This window comes from Pseudophryne corroboree, chromosome 3, assembly GCF_028390025.1.
Source record: "Pseudophryne corroboree isolate aPseCor3 chromosome 3, aPseCor3.hap2, whole genome shotgun sequence".
NCBI classification, from domain to species: domain Eukaryota; kingdom Metazoa; phylum Chordata; class Amphibia; order Anura; family Myobatrachidae; genus Pseudophryne; species Pseudophryne corroboree.
The window spans coordinates 573327251-573354638 of record NC_086446.1 but is presented as its reverse complement, the minus strand read 5'-3'; the positions used below and the strand labels follow the sequence as shown (position 1 = coordinate 573354638).

Sequence of the window (27388 nt, the reverse complement as noted above, 5' to 3'; positions counted from 1 at the left end):
GTCGACACTGGAGTCGGAATCCGTGTCGGTATCTGTGTCTGTTATCTGGGTAAATGAACGTTTTTTGGACCCTGAGGGGGTCTGACATTGTGACAAAACCTCTCCTATGGTCTCCATGCTTGGTTCTGAGTCTCAGATTTGTCCAACCTCTTGTGCAACAAATCCACACTTGTATTTAAAACCTTCCACATCTCTACCCAATCAGCAGTCGGCGGTGCCGACGGAGTCACTCCCTCATTCTGTTCAGCCCCCACCACAGCCTCCTCCTGGGAAGAGCACTCAGCCTCAGACATGTCGACACACGCGTACCGACACCCACAAACACACTGGGCTATAGGGGACATACCCACAGTAAGGCCCTTCAGAGAGACAGAGAGGGAGTTTGCCAGCTCACACCCAGCGCCTCACCGGTCTGAAAGAATTAAATAATGCCCCAGACCTATAAGCGCTTTTATATAATAGTAATCAACACCAAATTGCTGCGCCCCACCTTGTTTTTTGCACCCTGTTACTTGTGACAGCAGTGAAGGTCCAGGAGCAGCGTCTCTGCAGCAAGCTGTGGAGATAAAATGGCGCTGGTTAGAGCTGGAGGACGAAGCCCCGCCCCCTCAATGGCACGCTTGTGTCCCGCTTTTCTTTATACTGGCAGGGGTCTGTATACAGTGCCTTTGCACTGTATACCAACTTGCCAGTCTCAGTCAGAGGATTTATTGCTGCCCAGGGCGCCCCCCCTGCGCCCTGCACCCATGTAGTGCCTTGTGTGTGTGGGAGCAGTGGTGCGCTGCGCGGTACCTCAAGGAAGAACTGAAGTCTTCTGCCGCCTCTGAAGTCTTCTTGCTTCTGCTACTCACCCGGCTTCTTACTTCAGGCTCTGTGAGGGGGACGGCGGCACGGCTACGGGAACGAACAGCTACGCTATACCAAGTGATCATACCCTCTGGAGCTAATGGTGTCCAGTAGCCTAAGAAGCAGAGCCTTTGAACTCACAGAAGTAGGTCTGCTTCTCTCCCCTCAGTCCCACGAAGCATGGAGCCTGTTGCCAGCAGTGCTCCCTGAAAATAATAAACCTAACAAAAGTCTTTTTTTAGAGAAACTCTGTAGAGCTCCCCTAGTGTGTGACCAGTCTCCTCTGGGCACAGAATCTAACTGAGGTCTGGAGGAGGGGCATAGAGGGAGGAGCCAGTTTACGCCCATTAAAGTCTTAAAGTGCCCATGTCTCCTGCGGATCCCGTCTATACCCCATGGTCCTTTTGGAGTCCCCAGCATCCTCTAGGACGTAGGAGAAAATAATAACAACAACATAATTTTTAATCAAAGCAAAGTAAATCTGTACTAATTAAGTCACGTGTGCTTAAGCATGGATATCCTTAAAACCTGAACTGTTAGGGTGTCTTTAGGACTCCGTTTAGGAACTGCTTGCTTACAGCATTCATTGTCTGAATCCTACTACTGTATTAAACCCCACAGACCAATACTGTCACACAGCTATATAGGATGTTCCTTTTCAAATAACGCATACATGAGATATGTCTTTAGCCTGTGTTTTTCTCCCATAAGACCAAGAAGGCTAGAGAGATAGTGTAACTGTTAATGTATACAATGTAGTGAAGGATTTACAGTTGACTTTCAGCTTGTGGCTAACCTGGTGAAGTTTGTTAAGCAGCCTTTCTTTCTAAGACCGCAATAAACAGTGTACGCTAGCAATGTTTAATTGCAGGACCATATGGAAGCCAACCGGACACTTTGTTTTATTAAAAGCAAATTAAAACTTAACCTTGACACCGTTTCAGAATAGATTTCTTTCTTTTTGCACTTTAAGTAAAATGTAAACAAAAGGAAGAGATAAAATAAGCAAGTTGCTTGTTTTTGAATAAACATTTTATTTTTTTGTAAATGTGTTTATTTAGCACCTGAGCCTTTGAAGGCTATTTCTGCAAGTTGTGGAAAACGCCACATCCCTTAATTATTATTATTATCCTTTATTTATATGGCGCCACAACCTGTACGTGTCCTATATTGTCGTCAACTGTAAGTTGCTGTTTTCCTGTTCTTAAATAAACATGTCAAATGTTAGCATACCTGTGAGGAAAAAAAAAAAGATTAAAGACTATTTTGGATTTAGCCAGCATGGGCGGAGGGGGGGGGGAGTAGTAGATGTACTAAGCCTTGGAGAGTGATAAAGTAGAAAGAGATAACGTATCAACCAATCAGCTCCTGACTGTCAACACTGCATGTAACATGGCAGTCAGGAACGGATTGGCTGGTACTTTATCACTCTCCATGGCTTAGTTAGTACATCCCCTATATCTAGGAATGAGCTTTGAAAAGACACTAATCTTGGACTTGTGCTTCTCCCCAATACCAAGAGAGGCAGAGGGGGATATGGGGGAGCAGGTGCTAATTGCCTTTGCCTGGGGTGGTTGGAGGAGCCCGGGTCCTGGTCAACAACTAAGAGGGACTTTGTCTCCCTTTTCAGCAGCTCCTGAGGGGGGAGGGGTCCCCCCGTGTAGCCACCTGCATCCTCTGTTTTTTAGGGGGTGTGACCAGGCCTGCCTGGATTTGAATATGCCCCCTCCCAGTACTTGGGCCCATACCTACTACATCTGAAGTCTGTGTAGTCAATTTCCCCTGCCTATGCCACGGCCCCATCAACCTTGACTATATATACACGTTCTGGTAAAAACTTACCGTTGATAACAGTATTTCTTCTAAGTGCACAGGATAACAATGGGATATGATGAAGCGACAGCGGATTTGCACCAATCGGTCAAAGCTTTCCGGCCTCCCAGCATGCAAAGGGCCCGTCCATATATCCCCGCATCCTGGCTCAGGCAAATCAGTTGTGTTCCAAAACTCAAGGCAGGAGCATCATAGAAAGCCCTAAGATGTTAGTGAGCAAAAGGATCCTCAAATCAATTTCCCAATCTGATATCCAAAAGGGTCTCCCCTTGTCCAGATGGGATGTCTGTAGACACCAGGCTAATGACCTTCTTACTTCTATTGTAAGAACCATAGTCTGTGTTTTTTGATCGTCTGATGCAACCCATTCCATCGCTTCTCGGCCTTTTGGCTAAGATCAAGTGTAGTATCTGTTCTTATCAGTGGAGAAAAACCGGGCCAGTTATCCCTTTTCCTCGTGGGGGAGTAGCGGCCTGGCGAAGTATCTACTGTAGAGAAACACAGGGTGGAGTACCTGTTCTTACACTAGGAGCGTGAGAGGTTCCTAGATGTGGAATGGAGAAACACCCTGTGGAGTATCTGACCGGGGTGTGGCGGGCCCCTGGTGGAGAGTGGAGAAAAACCGGGCTGAGTATTCCTATCTTCTGGGGGCCTAAAGCAACCCCTATGTTGTTTAGGAACAGCCTGGTCTAGTACCCACTCTTACTGGGGGTTGACCCTGGGATAGGAGCAGTACGAAGCTTGGTCTGGCTGAGAGGCCAAGAGCAGCTTAGAAGCCCGAGGTGACATGTGCCCTTGGGGTGAAAACCCCAAGGGTGCCTTAACTTGCACTGGCCCTAAACCTTTGCACTTTAGGAGCACTTGCACAGTCACTTCTTCCCAACTTCTGGAGCACCACATCCTTTGCCCTGGCCTTTTGGCTAGGGCAAGGATAATTTTTTACCCCCCCCCCCCCGGCCTTCTGGCTGGGGCTTATTTATTTATTTATGCCCACATATGAGTTTTTGCACTTGCACCCGCACTTGCACAAACTTTAGCACTTTTATTCGTTTTTTGTAGTTTGTAGTGTGTCACGGTCACGTTTTTTGTTGGGGTTAAGGTGAGACCCTTATGGGCCGCCCTCTCCTCTAAAGTTGCTGAGGTCCTCCCCACGGGGGGAGGACCAGACGCAGAAATCGGTCCCCAGGGGGACGCTTCGGCTAACCCTGGGGACATCCGAGGGTCCCCCTGCGCTTCGGCAAAGGGGGACCCACAGTCCCTTTTTTCCCTCAGGGCCTTTTGGCTCTGAGGGTTAGAGGAGTAACGGGGCCCTTCTCCTCCGGGAGAGGGTCCAAGAACCTTCGCCCCCAGCACGTTTGGTCACAGACACTGGGTGATGAAGCACCGCACCTCGGGCTTCAATAAAAAAAAAAAAAAAAACCCCATTCCATTTGGCAAGAATCAGATGCTGCAGAGACCTCGAGTGGAATTGTGCATACTCCACCATGTCGACTGTTGACACCATCAACCACATCACACGCATTGCTGCGTGAATGGATACCTTTTGACTGTGTAGCAAGTCCTGAACCCTTGACTGTTTTACAAACCGGTCCTCTGGTAGCCCAATGCTTTTTAGTCCTACCAGACTTGTTGTATTGGGACTGCCTGCTATCACTTTTACCTTTAGCTTTTCCTTGAGACCGAAAGTGCAGAAAAGCCAGAGCTTTAGGTTTGAAATTGTATGTGGGAGGAAACTTGACCTTCTTGGAGTCTGCTTCTGACTCCAAAATATCTGTCAATTCTTTACCATAGAGAATATCTCCAGAAAAGGGCAAAGATTTCAAAACCTTCTTAGTTTCTGAATCAGCTTCCACGTACGTAGCCAAACTGCTCCGCGAGCAACTATTGTTGAAGATGATGCCCTAGAGGCAATAGTACCCATATCCAATGCTGCTTCTTCCAAGAACATTGCAGCCTGTTTTATATGTGCTATATGGGATTTTTGCTCTCTAGATGCTATTGAAAAATCCCCCCCGCATGCACCTGAACCTGCCTTGTATTTTTCAAGAACCCCTGGTGAAAGCTAAAATAATTTGCACACAAACCATCCTGAACCAGATCCTGGGAGAATAACACAGCTTTGCAAGACAAACATGATATGAGTGTTGGTGTTGCTGTGAGTGTATCTACCTCACCTTTGCCGCTCTTAGACATGATAAATAATCAACACTTCCACAGTGTACTACACAATCTGTGACTGTAATCACTATAAGCTTTTTAAAGTGACATACAATCCGACCCTACCCATGCACCAGCATTGAGGATCGGAATAGAACAAAACTGACAGAATATACTAAAGTAAGCAATCACACTAGCAGTCAGTCATATGTTATACATTAGTGTAATAAGCAATATGAGCACATCATCAACTACAACTACATTTCAAGCGGTAGCGGATCTTGCCACGGGCAAGCAGGACTTTTGCACGGGGTGCCGCCTTCCGGAGGGCGCCGGCGCCATCCGGAGGGCGCCGCACCAGGGCAAGATCCGCTGCTGTGCCCCCCGCTGCCGCTGGCCGCTATGAAGGGAAACTAGAGTTTCCCTTCGTGGAGAAGTCCTTTGCTGTGCGGTGCGCGATGAAGTCATCGCGCACCGCCATTAAAGGACCTCTCCACGAAGGGCTTCACAGCGGCCAGCGGCAGCGGGGGGGCACATTCCAGTCTGTACAGGGGGCGTAAATGACCACGCCCCCTGCACAAAGCCACGCCCCCCATTGCTGCCCGGGGCGCGCAAATCCGCAGAACCGGCCCTGATTTCAAGTATGTAGGAGAATATATTACTGAATCATGTTTAAACAGATCTACCGTATTCAGACGCATTGAGAAAGAGACAACAGTAAATGTATACAGACTCATATGCAATAGGCACTTATCTAACTATTCATACTCAAAAAGGTAGATAGAGACTTAGGGGGTCATTCCGACCCGTTCGCACGCAGCGGTTTATCGCTGCGGTGCGAACGGGTACGGAATGCGCATGCACGGCGGCCGCAGTGCACGTGCACGATGTCTGGCGACAGGGGTCGCAGGGTTACGCCGTGGCTAATGAAGGAAGTGGTCGCAGAGCCGACCGCAAAGAAAATTGACAGGAAGAAGGCATTCCAGGGCGGATCCGGACCGTTGGCTGCCATTTTCGGGGAGTGGTGAGGAAAACGCAGGCGTGTCCAGGAGAACGGAGGGTGGATGTCTGACGTCAAAGCCGGCTCCAGCATTGCAGGAATCGTTGCACAGGGTAATTATGTCCAGGGCTGGTCTTATTTTGCTTGACATTTTTTTTTAGCTTAGCAGGGCTGCACAAGCGATCGCAGCCCTGCTAAGATAAAATACACTCCCCCATAGGCGTGTACAAGTTGATCGCAGCAGCAGCAAAAAGTTGCTGGCTGCGATCAACTCGGAATGACCACCTTAGTCAGTCTCGGACTGGCCCATAGGGGTACAGGGGAAACCACCAGTGGGCCCCACTGCCTGGGGGCCCACCCTCTCAATTATACATTATGAATAGGTTACATTATACTGCACAGGGCTATGGTGTATTTTCTACAGTGCATTGCTGTTATTAATCTGGTACTTCATCATGCATGCACTAGCAGTATTTACTATATATATTATTTATCAAGGGGCCCAGACCATGCACTAATGGTTTGCCAAGCCTCTAAGAATGGGCCCCTACCACTGCATTTCCCCGGTGGGACCTTCATGCCCCAGTCAGACACTGGACTTAATGCTGTATTACCCGTACTCCGTAGAGTGGGATACAGGGAGACTCACCTCGCTTCCAGGTCCGATCAATACGTTAACGAACGCTGAATGGATCCAGACACTACTAGTGTACACTGCCGCTCCAAAAACCTATAGTGAACACAGACGCTCAGTGAAAACAGACGCACTAGTCACACAGCCGCCTATGCTGCGACTGGGTCCCCTTTGAGTACAGCGTCTGAGACGGAAGCGGGAAACAGTTCATGGCGGGAGACTCAGAGGAAACTGGTCATGAACCGGGGGGAGGGGAGACCAGGAGAGCGTCTGACTCCCCCCTGCTGACATCAACCCTAGGGATCGCGGCCTCATACTATTCCTGGAGCCTATGATCCCTAAGGCCTAGCGCTGGTGCACCCGAGGTGGCAGCCGCGTCAGCGACTGTTTGGTAGTCTCCTCCCAAAACAGTGCGGCTGTGTCCGTATTCCCCTTATAAGCGGAACCAATGCTTTACCTTCTCCCCGTGCTCCGGCCACAGCCTCATAACGTCTGCTGGACCTTCTAGTATATCCGACACAGACGCCTGCCGAAACAGCACTGTACTCGTGGGTAAGCGTTGTCGCAACCCGGCGGAGAGTTGTTGGAGCGACTCTTTCTAAAGTACGTATAAGAAGCGATTAGAAAAATTGCTCAGAAAAAATAGTAAGACTATTAAAATAAAATAAGAAAGCTTACGGCTGCTAAAAATCAGCAGCCCTCTGACCATGGTCTGGATCCTGCCGCACCAAACAAAAAAACTGATTTGCCTGAGCCAGGAGGCGGGGATATATGGACGGGCCCGTTGCATGCTGGGAGGCCGGAAAGCTTTGACAGATTGGTGCAAATCCACTGTTGCTTCATCATATCCCATTGTTACCCTGTGGATAACCTGTGGACCCTACCGGAGAAAATGGCAATTTGTGAGCTGCCAGTGGACCCCTAAGTACAGTGTACCTGTCCCTTTCTCTGGCACTGCTGGCTGCACTCTCTTCACTTATAGCCATAGGTGTGCGCACGGGGGGTGCCTGGTGCGCACAGGCACCCCCTAATGTCCGGCACCCCCCGCACATCATGCCTGCGATCCGATCATTGCTGTTTGTGTGCTGCTGTTGTAGCAGTGCTACTACAGCAGCACACTGATCGTGATGAACGGATGACCTGCATCGCTACCTGGGCTGTCACACGGTCACCTCCTCCCACTCCACCGCTTAGACTCACAGCTGTCAGCTACGTTGTGGGTGGGTGGCTGGCCGCACAGCCCAGCCCACCCGCCGTCATGATCCGACTGTCTGCCTCACGATGTGACATACTGATGTCACACCGCGCGCCCTCCCCGGCCTCCCTGCGCTGTAGTACTTTACGCCCGTGCTCAGTCAGTCTCTCCAGTCACTCATGCAGAGCCGGCCTTAAGCATAGGCAAACTAGGCAATTGCCTAGGGCATCTGGTATTCCTAGGGGCACAAGCAGCTTCTGCTGATTAAAATGATATGCAGTATGCCTATATTCTGTGTGCAGCATTTCGTATGCAGATACAGCCACAGTTGCACACAATGTATAGGCATGCTGCATATCATTTTAATCAGCAGAAGCTGCTTGTGCATCCTAGCCACATAGCAATGCAAATAAGATGCATTTTCATAAAAAATAGACACCTGATGTTAGCAGAGCTGCCAGTTGAATCACGCCAGGAACTATATGTGTCATTATGTGTATAAGGGCATTAATAATGTGTAACCTATGTGTAAGGGGCACTATGTGTTTCATTATGTGTATAAGGGCATTAATAATGTGTGGCATATGTGTAAGGGAAATTATGTGTATAAGGGCATTAATAAGGGTTGGCATAATGTGTAAGGCGCACTATGTTTATAAGGACATTAATAATGTGTGTCATATGTGTAGGGGCATTACTGTGTGGTATTATGTGTATAAATGCATTACCAATGTGTGGCATTATGTGTATAAGGTCTTCTACTGTGTGGCGTAACGTATAGAAAGGGCACTACTGTGTGGTCTAATGTGAATAAAGAGCAATATGGTGTGGTGTAATGTGAATAAGGAGCAATATGGTGTGGTGTAATGAGAATAAAGAGCAATATGGTGTGGTGTAATGTGAATAAGGAGCAATATGGTGTGGTGTAATGAGAATAAAGAGCAATATGGTGTGGTGTAATGTGAATAAGGAGCAATTCAGTATGATGTTATGTGAATGAGGGGCACTACTGTGAGAAGTAACGTATATAAGGTTAATTGGTACTACTGTGTGATGTAATGTGAATAAGAGACACTATCATATGATAAATTGTGAATAAAGTTGCACTACTGTGAGGCATAAGTTGAATTGGGGGTACTATTGTGTGGCCATGCCCCTTGCCAGCAAAAACACATACCTTTTTGGGCTGTGCGCTGAATGTGCACACTGTTCTTATTTAAATTACAGGGGGTAGGAAAACAAAAAAAGGACTGCTATGGGTGGGGGGTGATGGTGCTGGGAAAGGGGTGCAGGGTCAGAGGCGGAACTAGCGGTGGTGCTAGGGGGCACCAACCAGAATCTTGCCTAGGGCATCATATTGGTTAGGGCCGGCTCTGCACTCATGTGTGCCCTGCTCTGCCATTTTCAACAGCAAAACACAGGCGTAGACTGGAGCCGGCCTAGGACTATTATTCATAATGTGAGTGTTTAGACTTGATGACCACTCACTCACTGTGTGCACCAGGGAAAAGAGAGGGATTCAGGCCAGCCAAGGGGTGGGGGGATAAAATTCTGTATAAAAAAAATAAAGGGTTATTACCTTTTGCTGATAGATAGATAGATAGATAGATAGATAGATAGATAGATAGATAGATAGATAGATAGATAGATAGATAGATAGATAGCATAAGGTAATAACCCTTTATCTTTTTATACAGAATTTTATCCCCCCACCCCTTGGCTGGCCTGAATCCCTCTCTTTTCCCTGGTGCACACAGTGAGTGAGTGGTCATCAAGTCTGAACACTCACATTATGAATAATAGTCCTAGGCCGGCTCCTGATATGCCGCTCCTGGTTGACTGCAGTCAGCGGCAGATTTGATATAGTTGCGCAGCGCTCATAGGAGCCGCAGTGCCGCCAACCACAGCCTCCTCCTCCATGCACCGCCGCCCTCTGTCTCCTCCAGTACACCGCCACTGCCCTTAGTCCTTCTCTGCACCATGCAGACAGCCTACTCATCCACCACAGATCACAGCATCCTCAGCACTGCCACTGCTAAATAGGTAATCTTGCCCTGCCGCTTTACTCTCTCCCTAGTCCCTACTGTATGCCCTTGCTGTCCCTCTCTCTGTCACTCTCCTTGTCCCTTCTGTCACTCTCCCTGTCCCTATGTCCCTGCTGTCACTCTCCCTGTCTGTGTCACTCTCCCTGTCCCTTCTGTCACTCTCGCTGTCCCTATGTCCCTGCTGTCACGCTCCCTGAATTTCGTCTTATTCATGTGTCATAATTTGAATTTCAGCTCATTCTGTGTGCAATAATGTGAATTTCGGCTCATTCTATGTACTATAATGTGAATTTTGGCTTATTCCGTGTGCTATAATATGTATTTCGGCTTATTCTGTGTGTTATAATGTGAATTTTGGCTCATTCTATGTACTTTAATGTGAATTTCGGCTTATACCGTGTGCTATAACGTGAATTTCGGCTCATACCGTGTGCTATGTGAATTTCGGCTCTTACCGTGTGCTATAATGTGAATTTCGGCTCTTACCGTGTGCTATAATGTGAATTTCGGCTCTTACCGTGTGCTATTGTGTGAATTTTGTCTCATACCGTGTGCTATAATGTGAATTTTGGCTCATACCGTGTGCTGTAATGTGAATTTTGGCTCATACTGTGTGCTATAATGTGAAAGGGACGCCAGTTATACATAGTATATGTGTGTGTGTGTGTAATATATATATATATATATATATATATATATATATATATATATATATATATATATATATATATATATATATATATATATGGACTTGTAATCCGTATGCAGGTTACATACTTGTCTCCCTCATCTTGCTAATATACGGTGCAAGACATGCCCAGTGGGTGGTGCTAGGCATGCCACTCCAATCATGCACCTCCTAATAAAATGTTCTGCGCACGCCCATGCTTATAGCTCACATGAACAGATGAGTGTAATAAGGAAATACACACTCGCTCTGTTTCAAGCAGGCCGAGCAGTAAGAGGAGAAAGAAGTTCATTGCTGGACTGTTACAGGCAATTATATAATTTACTGCATGTTGTGTACCTTAATGCAATGTTAGTAAATGTGGTCAAAACAACCTAGAGTCTGCAGATTTCAAAAGCCACCGCTTAGCAAATCTAGCCCTTGGACCCTTGCTCCATTCTCAACATACATCAAACTTCATATTAGGACATCACATCTAATACAGTACTTAAGACTGGACTGACTATGCATATCTGGTACACAAGTATAAGCTATGTTTGCTGCCTTTATACCATTGCACATTCTAGCAGAACATATGAAAATACAGAATAATAAAACAAAAAAATATTGTACATCTACTACAAAAAAATTTTTTGGCCACTTTTTATTAAAACTTAGGGGGCCCACACACAGTGCGGTTTGTGCTAGGTGAGATTTGTGCTAGGTGAGATTTGAGCCTATACAATCTTTGCTATGCGATTTGGACTAAGTGGGGTATGCTGTTTGAACTACATCCGATTTTGAATACACTACAATGTACTATGTGTGCTGATGGGAGCGCGCACTGCATCGCAATGGACAATACAGACGGTGCTATTTGAACTAAAAAGATCAAACAGCATGCGATAATTGTATCGTGTGTGGGTCCCCATTCTGACTAAATGCATAGGAGTGATATATATAATTATAAACCATGGCTAGAGCAGATGCAAACGTATGAAATCAGTGACTTAGGGATCATTCATGTCCTTACCTGTAGTAAGCAGCTGTTTCTGTACTTGCAGGGAATTTACGACATCCTAGGAATTAGCAGAACATATACTTCAGTAAGAGTAAAGCAATATTTCAGTACATTTTAACTAGCAAATAAGTGGAACTTAGAGGTCAGCAAGTCATCATTCACGGTTCTATAATAGAGATACATTATCTATATATAGATATATATACATATATAGAGAGAGATTATATATATATGTATATAGTCTCCACGTGCGGCACTCCTGGGCACAAAGTATTCGACTCTTATATAGGCATATAGGGTAACGTTTCAGTGCCCCCTTCTTTTATTATATCGGCACTTTCATGTTTGTCTGATGAAAGTGCCGATATAATAAAAGAAGGGGGCACTGAAACGTTACCCTATATGCCTATATAAGAGTCGAATACTTTGTGCCCAGGAGTGCCGCACGTGGAGACTATTTACATTGCAAGAGGTGTGGGGGCACCCGGGCTGGTAATATTTGAACACGGAGAGCCGGACCACCTGTGGAGAGATATATATATATATATATATATATATATATATATATATATATATATATATTTTATATGTATATGATCTTCATACACATTTTATTTTTAGCTGAGTGTATGAAGGTGGGTACACACTATGCGATGTGCTCTATGAGCGACCTCGCCTAGTGTCTCCCCTCCTGAGCCGGGGCAGTCGGCGACAGCGCGTACACACTGAGTGATATGCAAACCATATTGCTCAGTGACGTCACACCGCGGCCGGGTAAGCAGTTTACGGACGACAGTCCAAATTGAACTGCATGCACGGCCGACAGCGAGGGTTGTTAATGACCCGCGGGGCCGCGCATCACTCGTCGGCGGTGGCATACAAACTTAGCGATAAATGAAACTACGTCGCTCAGGAAGGAATACTTTTCAGGCGCATTTTATATCTTTTGATAAAAAAAAAAAGTTCTCCCTTCTGTGAAAGCTTTATTTTAGAGCATCAATCCCATAAAGGAATGAGGCAGGCTAGAAAAAGAATGTCTGCACATACTACTTTTCCTTGGTTTGTTGCCACGCCTGCGTTTTTACAAACACACCCACAAACTGCCATATTTCCTCCCCTAAACGCTGGCTTCCTGACAATCAAAATGCGATTGCGTCAAAACACAATGCGTTTGCATAAATAAATGCTATTCATGGCCGCGTATGCGCAGTCATTCGATAATCGACTGGATTGCGTTTCGCAACTTTTGCGATCCAACCTGAATAAGGCCCAAAGTCCCGCATCTCTGAAAGCTCGCAGGTTTTTACATTTAGCCCTCTATGTGGAATTATTGCTTTAATGTAGTTCTGGATCAGAGGTGGTTCTAAAATTTTCTTTTAGAATGAGAAGGCAGGTCATCTAATCCATCCCTTTACCTGGTTGCAGTATGTAAATAGCTTGCAGAGATGAAGTGTAAAGCTGGGTACACACTGGAAGATATATCATACAATATATTATTCCCATGTGGATCGGAATGATATATCGTACATATCACATACAGTGTACCTCTGATCCGTTGTTCATTGCATCATCCAATCTGATGTTCTGCACGTCATATGGGACATTTCCCCAGCCTACCGCGGTGTAGTTACATGCAACATGTAACGATACATCGCTCCATTGTACAGCGAATCGTGCAGTGTTCATGGCGAAAAGGATATTTCGATTTACCACTGGGTCGCTCGGTGCGTAACTAGCTCATTCTACATGCACACTCCCTATGTGAGTGAGTTAGATGTGTTGCAGAAAAAGGTTACATTTTTTCAAGCGTGAAACATGCAGGGAAAAACTGTGGGGTAAACTTTATTTTGACTAAAACATGGGAGGAACAACAAGATTATATAACTGAATAAACTATCACAACAAAGAAAGACTACATAGTGACAGCTTAACATAAAGTGCCTCCTACTGTACCTTAAGGTATGAATCTTAGTGGTAAATTTACTAAAAGGTTCTAAAAAATGAAGAGTGGCGATGTTTCCTATAGGAACCAGATTCTGTCTATCATTTCTCTATTGCATCCTAGAAAGTGACAGACAGAATCTGATTGGCTGCTATGGGCAACATCACCTCTTTTAATTTTTAGAACCTTCAGTAAATTTACCCCTTAATAGAAATCAAACTCCCCTTTTTAACAATCTAGTCTTCGTTCACTAAACCATTTCTTTGATAGCTTGTAATGTCTTTCACCAGGTAGAGACACTGGCCCAAATTTATTAAGCCTTAAAAAGTGATTAAGTGGAGATGAATAGAGTGGTAAATGACCAGCCAATCAGCTCCTAAATGCCATTTTTCAAACAGCCTGTGACATGGCAGATAGGAAGTTGATTGGGTGGTACTTTATCACTCTTTGGGAGGTATTCAATTCTTTCACACCCATTCTGTTTCTGCCGATGGGCATGGTATCATTTCATCTCGCTACCATCGGAGTAGCGAGGTGCCCTAACCCTTTACGCAACTACACCTGATTACTATGGGCGCGATATGCGTGATAATGGGGATCACTTTAGAAAGGAGATTGGGCGTGATATATCATTTGAATACCGCCCTTTATCTGTCTTCACTTTATCACTTTTTAAGGCTTTATACATTTGGGCCATTGTCTGCAATCATGCCCTTTGTTTGACAGTCTTGTAGAACTCTCATGAAAGGATACTTCACATCAATATGCTTGATTGTCAAATATTTTTCTTTTTTTTCAGGTCAGCTACCAGTGGCCTCAACCATATCACATATTGACTTGTGCTGCAACAATACATTCTGGAGGAATTCAATTGCAGGCAAAGACATCCGTCCATCCGAATCATTGCGGTAACAGCTGCACTTTATGGCAACTGAAACTCACACAAAACTGCTCGCTACCCCATAGGCCGGTCATCACTTTTGAATTCAGGATTTGGCCGGATGAGCGAGAGATGCAGTGCAGTTGCATTTAACCACTGTGGCAACGATAATTTGGACCCTTTACTCGCAACTGAATTCACTCAGAATGTAGAACCCAATTTAGATGATTGCTTTTCTACTAGTCCAACTGACTGGTCAAATAAGCAGCTGTTGGAGGTCTTTCTGTCAGTAGCCCAAACTGCATCCACGTGTCAGATTGGAATTGCTGGAAGCCTTAGTTGAACGTTTATAGTTTCCTTTAAATAGCTTGTGGTGTGTGAATCCTTCAGAATTTTCTATATTTCTTCTGAAATTTGGCCTAAAACTACAGATTTTCACGCAAGTCCTAAAAGTACATAAAGAGAACCAAATGTGGAAAATAGTTCGATATCAGGTATCTGTGTGTGGCAAAAGTATGTGAACCTTTGCTTTCATATCTAGTATGACCCCCTTGTGCAGCAATAATTGCATCTAAACATTTCCAGTAATTGTCGATTAGTCCTGAACATCGGCTTGGAGGAACTTTACCCCATTACGCCATACAAAACAGCTTCAACTCTATTATGTTGGTGGGTTTCCCCACATGAACTGCTTGCTTCAGGTCCTGCCACATCAATTTGATTGGAATAAAGGTAAAGACTTTTACTTGGCCATTCAAAAACTTTAAATGTATTCTTCTTTAACCATTCTGTGGCGGAATTACTTTTGTGCTTTGGGTTGTTGTCTTGCTGCATGACCCACGTTCTCTTGAGATGGAGCTCATGGACAGATATTTTCTCTTAGAATATTCTGGTATAATTCAGAGTTCATTGTCCCATCAATGATGGCAAATCGTCCTGGGCCAGATGCAACAAAACAGGCCCGAACCAAGATACCACCAACACTGTATTTAACAGCTGGTATGAGTTTTTTTATGCTGGAATGCGGTGTTCTCCTTTCTCCAAACATAACTCCTCATTAAAACCAAAAAGCTCTATTTTGGACTCATCTGTCCAAAAAACATTCTTTCAATAGCCTTCTCAGTAGCCTTCTGGTTTGTCCAGGTGATCTTTAGCAAACTGCAGATGGGCAGCAATGTTCTTTTTGGAGAGCAGCAGCTTTCTCCTTGCAATCCTGCTATGTACACCATTGTTGTTTAGTGTCCTCCTAATGGTGGACTCATGAACATTAACATTAGCGAATGTGAGAAAAGCCTTCAGTTGCTTAGAGATTATTTTGGGTTCCTTTGTGACCTTGCAAACTATTAGACGCCTTGCTCTTGGTGTGATCTTTGTTAGTTGACAACTCCTGGGAAGGGTAATAATGGTCTGGAGCTTTCCTCCATTTGTACACAATCTTTCTGACTGTTGATTCGTGGAGACCAAACTCTTTAAAGCTGGTGCTCATACATCTCCTTTGTTCAGGGCATGGTAAAACTTCCACAAACGTGTTGTGAACATCAGAAATTTAATAGGTCCCTGTTCTTTTAAAAAGACAGGTTGTCCACTCACACCTGATTGTCATCCCATAGATATAGATTGAAAATACCTGACTAATGGTTCCTTCAAAATATATGCTACGCCTAAAGGTTCACATACTTTTGCCACTCACAGAACTGTTATATTGGGTCATTTTCCTCAATAAAAAATAAAAATAAAAGAGCACGTCTGATTTCTTGGTCTCATTTGTTTGATTTGGTTCTCTTTATCTACTTTTAGGACTTGTATGAAAATCTGAGGTAGTTTGAGACCACATTTCAACAGAAATATAGAAAATTCTGAAGGGTTCACAAACTTTCATGCACCACTGTATAGTCCTATTCACTATATTCCACTCCATTTAGCTTGGCTTCAAGGCCCTTCTGATGTAATGAGGTCAGGTCTGGTAACCATGGCAACGTAGAGCAATTTTCTATCTGCTTTTCTGTATTGATGATTATCTGGTAGTGAAATACCTTAGTTAATCATTTCCTTTGTGTCATTCATTTCTATGGAAGCGCTTACTGATTTTGTATCCAAAAATCGTCCATGATCTCCTGCATCTTGTATTATGATGATAAGTGCCATCTCCTCTTGCTCAATATGGAACTTACTCATTGAATTGATACTAGTTCAAGAACCAAATTCAATAAAGCTGAATATGTTCGAGTTGGTTTAAATGTGAAAGAACTACATACATACATACATACATACATACATACATACATATATATATAATTACATACATACACACGCACACACAAGCTAAACAGTATTCAAGCTGGTTCTCACATGTGCGAATTTGAATTATTTTAGCATTTTGTTTTTTGTGATCTTTGAAAGGCTAACTGCATGGGGTGTGGTATGTTACATAGACATTGTCGACCTAAGTCTAGTCTAGGCCGACCACTATTGGTCGATAGTAAGTAAGTCGACATAGTTTCTAGGTAGACAGGGACTCTAGGTCGACATGTAACAAAGGTCGACGTGAGTTTTTAAAATAGTTTTTGGTGTCGTTTTCTTCGTAGAGTAACCGGGAACCCCAATTAGTGCTCCGTGTCCCATCGCCTTGCTTCGGGCAAGGTGCCGCGCTCCGCTACCGCTGCACTCGGCACAGGTTACCGTTCCCAATTGTAGTCCAAATGGATCGTAAAGTATGAAAAAAGTTCACAAAAAAAAGTGAAAAACTCATGTTGACCTTTTGTCATGTCGACCTAAAAACCATGTCGACCTACTTACTGTCGACCAATGGTGGTCGACCTAGACAGTGTCAACCTAAGTCTTGTCGACCTAAAGACCGGATTCCAACTGCATGCTAAGTAGAGTTAGCAGCTCAATTTCAATTAAAAAAAAACAACCCAAAACATTCTTTCTGTTACATCCTAGTGGATACTGGGGAACTATACTTTAGTACCATGGGGGTATAGATCAGGTCCACTGGAGCATGGCACTTTAAAAACCTTTAGTGTGCGTATGTGTGTGCTGGCTCCTCCCCTCTATGCCCCTCCTACCAGACTCAGTTTAGAAAAATGTGCCCAAGGAGCCGGGTGCATTTCTCTGGAGCTGCAGAGTTTCCTTTATTTTAGTTATTTATTTTTAGGTGGTACTGGTTGGCAACCAGTCTACCTGCTTCATGGGACTTAGAGGGGGGACCAAACCAACCTCCTGAGGGTTAATGGTTCGTAATCCCAGCTGACAGGACACTGAGCTCCTGAGGTGCTGTTTCACACACCACACTGTGTGCCCACGCCAGCAGCTAGCCGCTACCCTCTAACAGATGCCGAAGATCGATAGGTGCGGTGAGTGTTAACACCGAGGTCCCGGTTAGCGGGTCCCCAGTGTAGTTTGGCGGCATGTCACTCGGTGGTCACGGGCCATGAGCTGCGGTGCCCGCCGCAGACTACACTAGCTCAGCAGGGCTTTACGCTCCACAGGGTGCTCACTGTCAGTAGGCATTGCGTTTACTGTGTAGATTACTTCAGCCAGTATAAAAAAAACTAAGTGGGACCAAGCGCCATTACAGGGGCGGGGCTTCCCGGAGAGCAGGACCAGAGGCGGGAAGGCGCCATTTCTTGCTGCTGCGGATCACCAGGCTGCATGCACACTGGTCCTCCACGGACCCACGCTGTTACAGACTCTGTACTGGTACCAGGGGGTCATAGCAAAGAGGGAGCATATCAGCGGTAGTGCCACTACACATAAGTAAGGTGATACACATACTTTTACCCACTGCGCTGCTGTGTTTTGTGTGCTGGTCTCCGTTTCTCTGTGTCACTCCAGGGGCTCTCTAGGGTCTGTGTCGAGGTGTTTTCAGTGGATTTTCGCTGCATTATCATTGTGTTCAATATGTCTGTTGACATGGTTATGTGTACTGCTTGTAACTCTACCCCTTCTGAGGGGTCCCTCATGTGTGCACAGTGCTCCTTATCTCCACAGGGACACAGTTCACGGGCACCTGACTGGTTAGATATTTTTAAGAGCATGATTGGACAATGTAAATTCAGAACTAGCTGCAGCTAAGAAGGAGAGACAATTGTTAAAACTGTCTGTTGATTGTATGGCTAGAGCAGCAGCTACCAGAAAGGCTTCTCAGCCCCCTCCATTGGTTTCACATAAATGCTCACTGCCTGATGAGGATGATTGAGGAGGATGATGAGGATGATTGAGGATGACGATGAGAATTGATGACTCTCTGTCCCCCGGGGTGGATGCCCTCATTTATGCTGCAAGAGAGGTTCTTCACATACCTGATCAGGAGGCAGAACCAGATGAAGAGTTGTACTTTAATGTTAAACCCAAGACCTCTGCCATGTTTCCGGTGTCTAAGGAATTAAACTCCCTGGCCAGGGAGGCATGGGTGATCCCTGACAAAATTCAAAACTCCTCAGAGGTTTTTATCTACATTTTCCCTCCCCCCCCCCCCCCTCCCCATCAGTCGATATGTCTGTGTACTGGAAATTGGTACTGCCGGTACCATGGGCTATCTCCTTAACAGACCCTGCTGACCGTAAACTTGACACCACTCTCACGGCAGTGGGCGTAGCACAGCGCCCCACAATAGTTTGTGGGTGGATTTCAAGGGCAGTAGTCAAGTGGTCTGATAATATTATTAATGGATTAGACACTCTGCCCCAGGATGAGGTCATTACTCTGCTGCAACACATACAGGATGCTGCAAATTTTATGAGCGAAGCTATAACGGAATTATGTAAGATAAATGGCCGCACTACTGCAATGGCGGTTTAGGCCCGCAGAACTCTGTGGTTACGTCAATGGTCAGCGGACGCGGATTCCAAAAAAGGTGTAGAAAATCTCCCCTTTACAGATGATGCCTTGTTTGGAGAGGAGTTAAATAAATGGTTCTCTCAGGCAACAGCGGGTAAGTCTATCTATCTGCCGTTGGCTGCGCCACCTGCCAGACGTTCTTACTCCAGATCCTCCTTGCAGTACTTTTGTGTGGCAAGTTTTAGAGGCAGGGGCCGAGGGGTCTCCACTACTCCTAGATGATCTCGTGGTAAGTCCCGTAAACCTGCAGCTGCTGCATCCCTGGACTAGACCATGAGATCCCCTGCCACTAAACCTTCCGCATGACGGTTGGCCCCAGCAGCAAGGCGACTTTCAGGTAGGTGCTTGCCTTCAACACTTCGCCCACGTGTGGGCGAAGTCCAGCCGGGATCCTTGAGTGAGGGACCTCATTTCCCAAGGATACCAGATGGAAATTCAAGCACTTCCTCCTCACAGATTATTCAAGTCGGGCCTACCAGCAAAAGTTACCTTGCAAGAGGCTATTTAAAAACTTTTGCAGATGGGAGTGGTGGTCCTAGTACCTCCTCCGTTACGCAACAGGGGTTTTTACTCCAGTCTTTATGTCGTTTCAAAACCAAACGGTTCGGTGCGACCCATCTTGAACCTGTAGTCTCTAAGGGGGTCATTCAGAGTTGATCATAGCCCTGCAAAATTTTGCAGGGCAACTGTCAAAGTCGAAAAATATTGCATTACACACATCACGTACAAACTACACACAGATGGCCTCCACGCGTGTACTTGTTCTCCTGTGCGTGTGCATATCCACAATTTGCGTATGGTCGCTCCCACGGTCCTGCGCATTAGCGCGTGGTATGAGTATTTACAGTAGAGTTTGTGAACGCATGGAAGGCTATCAAAACACATTACATATTTAATCCAAATAGTGCACAATGTACACATAGGAGGTAATTCTGAGTTGATCGCAGCAGCAAGAAAGTTAGCAATTGGTCAAAACCATGGTGGTCATTCCGAGTTGTTCGCTCGCAAGCTGCTTTTAGCAGCTTTGCACACGCTAAGTTGTCGCCTACTGGGAGTGAATCTTAGCTTATCAAAATTGCGAACGAAAGATTTGCAATATTGCGAAAAGACTTCTCTGTGCAGTTTCTGAGTAGCTCGAGACTTACTCTTCCAGTGCGATCAGTTCAGTGCTTGTCGTTCCTGGTTTGTCGTCACAAACACACCCAGCGTTCGCCCAGACACTCCTCCGTTTCTCCAGCCACTCCCGCGTTTTTCCCAGAAACGGTAGCGTTTTTTCACACACTCCCATAAAACGGCCAGTTTCCGCCCAGAAACACCCACTTCCTGTCAATCACACTCCGATCTCCAGAACGAAGAAAAAAATCTCGTAATGCCGTGAGTAAAATACCAAACTTCTTAGCAAATTTACTTGGCGCAGTCGCAGTGCGAACATTGCGCATGCGCAATTAGCGGAAAATCGCTGCGATGCGAAGAAAATTACCGAGCGAACAACTCGGAATGAGGGCCCATGTGCACTGCAGGTGTGGCAGATATAACATTTGCAGAGAGAGTTAGATTTGGGTGGGTTATTTTATCTCTGTGCAGGGTCAATACTGGCTGCTTTATTTTTACACTGCAAATTAGATTGCAGATTGAACACACCACACCCAAATCTAACTCTCTCTGCAAATGTTATATCTGCCCCCCCTGCAGTGCACATGGTTTTGCCCAATTGCTAAAAAATTTCCTGCTGCGATCAACTTGGAATTACCCCCATAGTCTCCTTGCACCACATCAGAAAGTAACAGCAGTTTAAATGGTAACAGAACAAAGGGATTCACCTTTACAGGATAGGAGGGGACAGAACAAGGTTATAAGGTGGTGTTTGGTATCCAGCTGTAGGGATTTTAAGGGTAACATTCCGGTGTTGGTTTGAGAAAGATCGCATGTTCCTGCGGATAGTTATGTGCAGGAGCAGAATATAGATATAAACTGTATTTACTGTACATTATGTATGCGGCGGGAATCCAGAGGAGACCACCCACAAGAGCAGTTGGAAAAGACATCGCCTACCTATTCAAACCGACCTATGACCTCTCCTGTACTGTAAATGACCATCCCTGTGTCCAATGGACAAAGAGATTACAGTATCCATTGTGTTATGTTTTGGATGAAGTGTATAAAGAGAGCCTACAGCAGGCCTGGTCAGACACAAGACTCACAACGTTATCTATCAGATGACGGAGGACAGGACCGGGTAGCGCAAGCGAATCCACTCACGTATGTACCATTGAATGTAGCCATTTACTCTGTTATATTGTATTGTATTATCTGTATTGTAACCCCCTTTCAGCCATAATACACTGTGGTTTCGGAACCCAGCGGTTTAATTACAATCTGGTGTCGTGTCTTCATTGCCCTGCTAAGGTTTAAAGTGTATTATCATTGCATTGCATTGCTGTAAAAGGTTTGAAAAGTGTATCTCTTGGTGTGTACGCGCTGTGAGTACTTTGTACGCTAAGTCCGTGCACAGTACGGGACTTTGTACGCTAATAGCGTACAAAGTACGTAGAGAGTGTATTAAGTACAGCGGCTCCATGGTAAAGTGAATTTAAGGTGTGTTTAAGGTATAGCTTGCATTCCTAAGGATAAATCAGCATTATCACTACGATCATGTCCATAGATATGCGGGGGGACGCCCAGCACTGGGCTATCCCGCCCCGCATGTCCATGCCTCCCTCCCTCCCCCCCCCCAGAAGTGCAAAAGCACTTTAGGAGTAGCTCCCAGCCAGCGCAGCTTTAGCATGGTGGCCGGAAGCTACTCGTCGCTCCCTAGCCCGCAGTGGCTGCGTGTGACATCACGCAGCCGCTGCGCCCCCCCCCCGCGCGCGCATGGTTCGGCCCCGCCTGCATTGGCCGGACCGTGCCCACAAAACGGCGGTCAAACACCGCCGTTCCGCCCCCCCACCCAGCGACCGCCTCTGCCTGTCAATCAGGCAGAAGCGATCGTAGTGCAGCGCCGGCGCACATTTGCAGTTCTGACCCGATCACGCCGCTGCGATAAACTGCTGCATGCGATCAGGTCAGAATGACCCCCTAAACCCGTATCTATGGGTGTTCAAATTCAAGATGGAATCCCTGCGGGCAATGGTGTCCGTTCTGGAGGAGGGGAAATTCCTGGTATCTCTAGATGTTAAGGATGCTTACCTACACATTCCCATGTGGCCACATCATCAGGCTTACCAAAGGTTCGCCATATTGGACAACCATTTCCAGTTTCAGGCCTTACCCTTTGGCCTCTCCGCAGATCCAAGGGTCTCACCAAGGTCATGGTGGAGAGGATACTGCAACTGCGCATGATGGGAGTCAACACTGTCCCCTACTTGGACGATCTCTTGATAAAGGCTATGTCCAGGGATCGTCTACTGCACAGCATCAATCTGACGACTCGCCTACTTACGGATCATGGGTGGATCCTAAATTTTCAGAAATTTCACCAGGAACCGGCCCAACGACTTCAGTTCCAGGGAATGATACTGGATACGGTGTCTCAAAAGGTGTTTCTTCCAATGGACAAGGCCTTGACTATCCAAGCTATGGTCCGCTCAGTGCTACGTCCTTGCAGGGTATCAATACATCTTTGCATACGCTTGCTGGGCAGGATGGTAGCTGCTGACGAGGCAATCCAATATGGCAGGTTTCATGCCCGGCCATTTCAGCTGGATCTACTGGACAAATGGTCAGGGTCTCACCTTCACATGCAGCAGGAAGTGACCTTATCTCCAAAAGCATGGATTTCTCTATTATGGTGGCTACATGTTCCTCACCTGGTAGAAGGCAGGAATTTCAATAACCACTCGTGGATTCTACTGACAACGGATGCCAGCCTCTGGGGTTGGCAGGCTGTGACCCAAGGGGCCCAGTTCCAGGGGACATGGTCAAGTCAGGAATCTACCCTGCCGATAAACATCCTGGAACTCAGAGCAATTTACGATGCCCTTCTGCAAGCTTCCCATCTCCTGAGGGATCAAGCGATCCAGGTTCAATCGGATACCACAGCAGCAGCGTACATAAATCGACAGGGAGGAACAAGAAGCAGGGCGGTAATGCGAGAAGTGTCAAACTTCTGGGAAACAGACCTCCTCAGCCGACATGACCTCCATTCAGGGGAATGGAGCCTACATCCTAAGGTGTTTCAACAGTTGATTCGCCAGTGGGGATGTCAGCGGATAGATCTGATGGCTTCTCGTCTCAACAAGAAGCTACGCAGTTACTGTTCCAGGATGAGGGACCTGCAGGCTGTAGCATTGGATGCACTGACATCGTGGATGTACCCGTTTGTATACCTGTTCCCTCCAATACTGCTGATCCCAAGGGTTCTAAAAAGACTAAGGGAAGGCGTTCAAGCAATTCTAATTGCCACGGATTGGCCTTGATGGGTGTGGTACTCGGTCCTCCTAATCATGGCTCTGGAGGATCCCTGGCCTCTGCCACTTTGAAAGGATCTTCTTCAGCAAGGTCCGTTCATCTATCCAGACTTACCGTGTCTACGTTTGATGGCTTGGACGTTGAGAGGGAGATTCTAGCCAGGAAAGGTTTTCCCTCCAGGGTTATCTCCACTATGGTCCAGGCCAGAAAGATTATTACGTCAAAACATTATCATCGTATCTGGAAAAAGTATGTTTCCTGGTGCGAAAGTAGAAAGGTTTCTCCCGTGGAATTTAGAATTGGTTGTTTTTTACTTTTCCTGAAAGCGGGAGTGGATCTGGGCCTACGTTTAGGCTCCATCAAGGTGCAGATTTCTGCGCTCTCTATTTTCTTTCAGAAGCAACTTGCTCTATTGCCGGAAGTACAGACATTCCTGAAAGGAGTTCTTCATATGCAACCCCCTTTTGTACCTCCCACGGCTCCGTGGGATCTGAATGTGGTTTTGTCCTTCCTTCAGTCGGACTGGTTTGAACCCTTACATAGGGTGGAACAAAAATGTCTTACCTGGAAGACTGTGATGTTACTAGCATTGGCGTCTGCCAGACGTGTCTCTGAATTGGGGGTCTTGTGTAAGAGCCCATATTTGATTTTTCATGAAGATTGAGGCCGGGTCTTGAGTTTCGCCCTGTTTTTGCCGAAAGTGGCGTCAGCTTTTCACGTGAATCAACCCACTGTAGTTCCGGTGTTGTCCGACGCTTCCGTTGGCCCAGAGTCCTTGGATGTGGTGAGGGCTATGAACATTTATGTCAAAAGGACGGCTCGTCATCGGAAATCTGATTCGCTGTTTGTCCTTTATGCCACCACCAAGATTGCTTAGAAGCCGGACGACCAATCTATTGCTCGGTGGCTCAGGTTGACCATTCAACAAGCCTATACTTCGGCGGCTCTGCCTTTGCCGACGTCTATTCAGGCCCACTCAATGAGATCTGTGGGCTCTTCCTGGGTGGCTGCCTGGGCGTATCAGCCTTACAATTGTGCCGAGCTGCTACTTGGTCTGGTTCGAACACTTTTGTGAAGTTCTATAGGTTCGATACCTTGGCCAGGAATGACCTTCAGTTTGGTCAGGAGGTTTTGCAGGGGTATCTGCACTCTCCCACACGTTTGGGAGCTTTGGGACTTCTCTATGGTACTAAAGTACAGTTCCCCACTAGGACGTAAGAGAAAATAGGAATTTAATACCTACCAGTAATTCCTTTTCTCCTAGTCCGTAGTGGATACTGGGCGCCCCCTTCAGTGCTTCGATTTCCTGGTTACCTTGAAAAGTGTTTGGTTGGCCCTCCATTGCGGTCCTCTTCTGTTGTTGGGGTAGCTCTGCTATTCTGGTTAGGTTGGTGTTGCCATCCTCTGTTCTGGTTAGCGCCCTCCTTTTTCGGTTCTGGTTTTGTTTAGGCTTAGTGCCTCACTGCTGTTGTATCTGTTTTCTTCTCTCATGGTATGTCCATCTTCTCGGGCACAGTTTCCTAGACTGAGTCTGGTAGGAGGGGCATAGAGGGGAGGAGCCAGCACACACATTAAAAATCTTTAGTGTGTGTAAGAGCCAGGCTCCAATGGACCCGCTCTATACCCCCATGGTACTAAAGTACAGCTTTCGTCATCGCCATGGGTAGAAACCAGGAGGCAATCACGAGTCCACCTGTCGGGATCCCGTCGGTCAAAATGCCGCCGGAATCCCAACAGGTGGTGAAATGACCTCACTGGAATACCGGCGCCATATGCTTTTCTCTCTCTATGGGTGTCCACGACACCCATAGAGGGAGACTGCAACCTCTGGCGAGTGCAGCAAGCCACCGTGCCCATTTGCCCCGCTGCCGGCGTACTGGTGGCCAGGATCCCCCTGTCAGGATCATGACAGCTGGGATCCCTGCCACCGGTAACACATATGTATTCCGTAGAAACCAAAATGAAGGGGGTTATTCAGGTTTGTTAGTGAACCCAAAAAGTTAGCAGTTGGGCAAATTCATGTTGCACTGTAGGCGGGAAACATGTAACATGTATGTACAAAGTTAGATTTGAGTGGGTTATATTGTTTCTGTGCATGGTAAATACTGGCTGCTTAATATCCGAATTGAAATTTAGATTTCAGTTTGAACACACCCCACCCAAATCTAACGCTCTCTGCACATGAAATATGCAATCTGCAAATAGAGAGGAAGGGGGGGGGGGTGCATGTGTATGTGTGTTGAATCCACATTCTGGAATTGGGTCTATGATCGAACCAATACTCAAAAAGGGCATCCCTGTCTTATCCATCCAAGGGAAACCTTAAATATGCCGAATAACAAGGTGACCCTCTCGGATAAAAACCTTCTCATTGTGAAAGAAAAGAGGTCCTCTGTAGTTTTAAGGTGCATGTGAAAGCCAATCTTGTTTTCTGCAATGTAAGGGTTAAAGAAAAATCCAATTTTTTATTTCACTCACTGTGGGGACACCTTAGAACCCCCGACCAACGTCCTTATTGCGGAATGGTCCTCAAAAATCGGGACAGTTGGAGGAATGTGGCAATGCTCATGCTGGCGGTAGAACCTTGATGTATAGAGCAAGCCCTATTGCCTACGAAAACACCTGATTTCACCAGCGTAGGATTTTTTGCCCTTTGATAAACATGCCAGTCTTGGAAACCTTGCATGGTGTGCTGCACTCTGTTTCAGTTACAGCCCATAATAATTATTAGAAAACATTTATGGTTGCCATTGTTCTCTTCTAGTTTTATGAATATTGCCATGAAGACCTGAACGGATTCAGTTCTCAACCATCAATAAGGTGCAGATGTACTAAGCCTTGGAGAGATCAAGTACCAACCAACCAGCTCCTGTCATTTTTCAAACAGCCTGTAACATGGCAGTTAGGAGCTGATTGGCTGGTACTTATCTCTCTCCACTTTATTACTCGCAAAGGCTTAGTACATCTCCTCCTTAGGGCATATTTATAAAAAATAAGAATTTACTTACCGATAATTCTATTTCTCATAGTCCGTAGTGGATGCTGGGGACTCCGAAAGGACCATGGGGAATAGCGGCTCAGCAGGAGACTGGGCACAAAAGTAAAAAGCTTTAGGACTACCTGGTGTGCACTGGCTCCTCCCCCTATGACCCTCCTCCAAGCCTCAGTTAGGATACTGTGCCCGGACGAGCGTACACAATAAGGAAGGATTTTGAATCCCGGGTAAGACTCATACCAGCCCCACCAATCACACCGTACAACTTGTGATCTGAACCCAGTTAACAGCATGATAACAGAAGGAGCCTCCGAAAAGATGGCTCACAAGAACAATAACCCGATTTTTGTAACAATAACTATGTACAAGTAATGCAGACAATCCGCACTTGGGATGGGCGCCCAGCATCCACTACGGACTATGAGAAATTGAATTATCGGTAAGTAAATTCTTATTTTCTCTAACGTCCTAGTGGATGCTGGGGACTCCGAAAGGACCATGGGGATTATACCATAGCTCCCAAACGGGCGGGAGAGTGCGGATGACTCTGCAGCACCGAATGAGAGAACTCCAGGTCCTCCTCAGCCAGGGTCCTTTCTTAGAGGTAGAGGCCACGGGTCTTCCGTGAGCATCTCTTGAATTTCCGGGTACCAAGTCCTTCTTGGCCAATCCGGAGCCACGAGTATAGTCTTTACTCCTCTCCTTCTTATGATTCTCAGTACTTTTGGTATGAGAGGAAGAGGAGGGAACACATACACTGACTGGTACACCCACGGTGTTACCAGAGCGTCCACAGCTATTGCCTGAGGGTCCCTTGACCTGGCGCAATATCTGTCCAGTTTTTTGTTGAGGCGGGACGCCATCATGTCCACCTTTGGTTTTTCCCAACGGTTCACAATCATGTGGAAGACTTCCGGGTGAAGT

At 46.2% G+C, this 27388-nt stretch overlaps 1 protein-coding gene and 1 pseudogene across 1 annotated transcript in view; one reads left to right on the top strand and one right to left on the bottom strand.

Moving 5' to 3' along the window:
• LOC135056337 (neurotrypsin-like) overlaps positions 1-27388 on the bottom strand; it is a 121933-nt gene that overhangs the window by 74041 nt on the left and 20504 nt on the right. Inside the window, exon 2 of the mRNA XM_063961344.1 lies at positions 11411-11456. Within this exon, the coding sequence (XP_063817414.1) occupies positions 11411-11456 (46 nt within the window). The remainder of the gene's footprint in view (positions 1-11410; positions 11457-27388) is intronic.
• On the top strand, positions 3051-3169 carry LOC134899807 (U2 spliceosomal RNA; annotated as a pseudogene).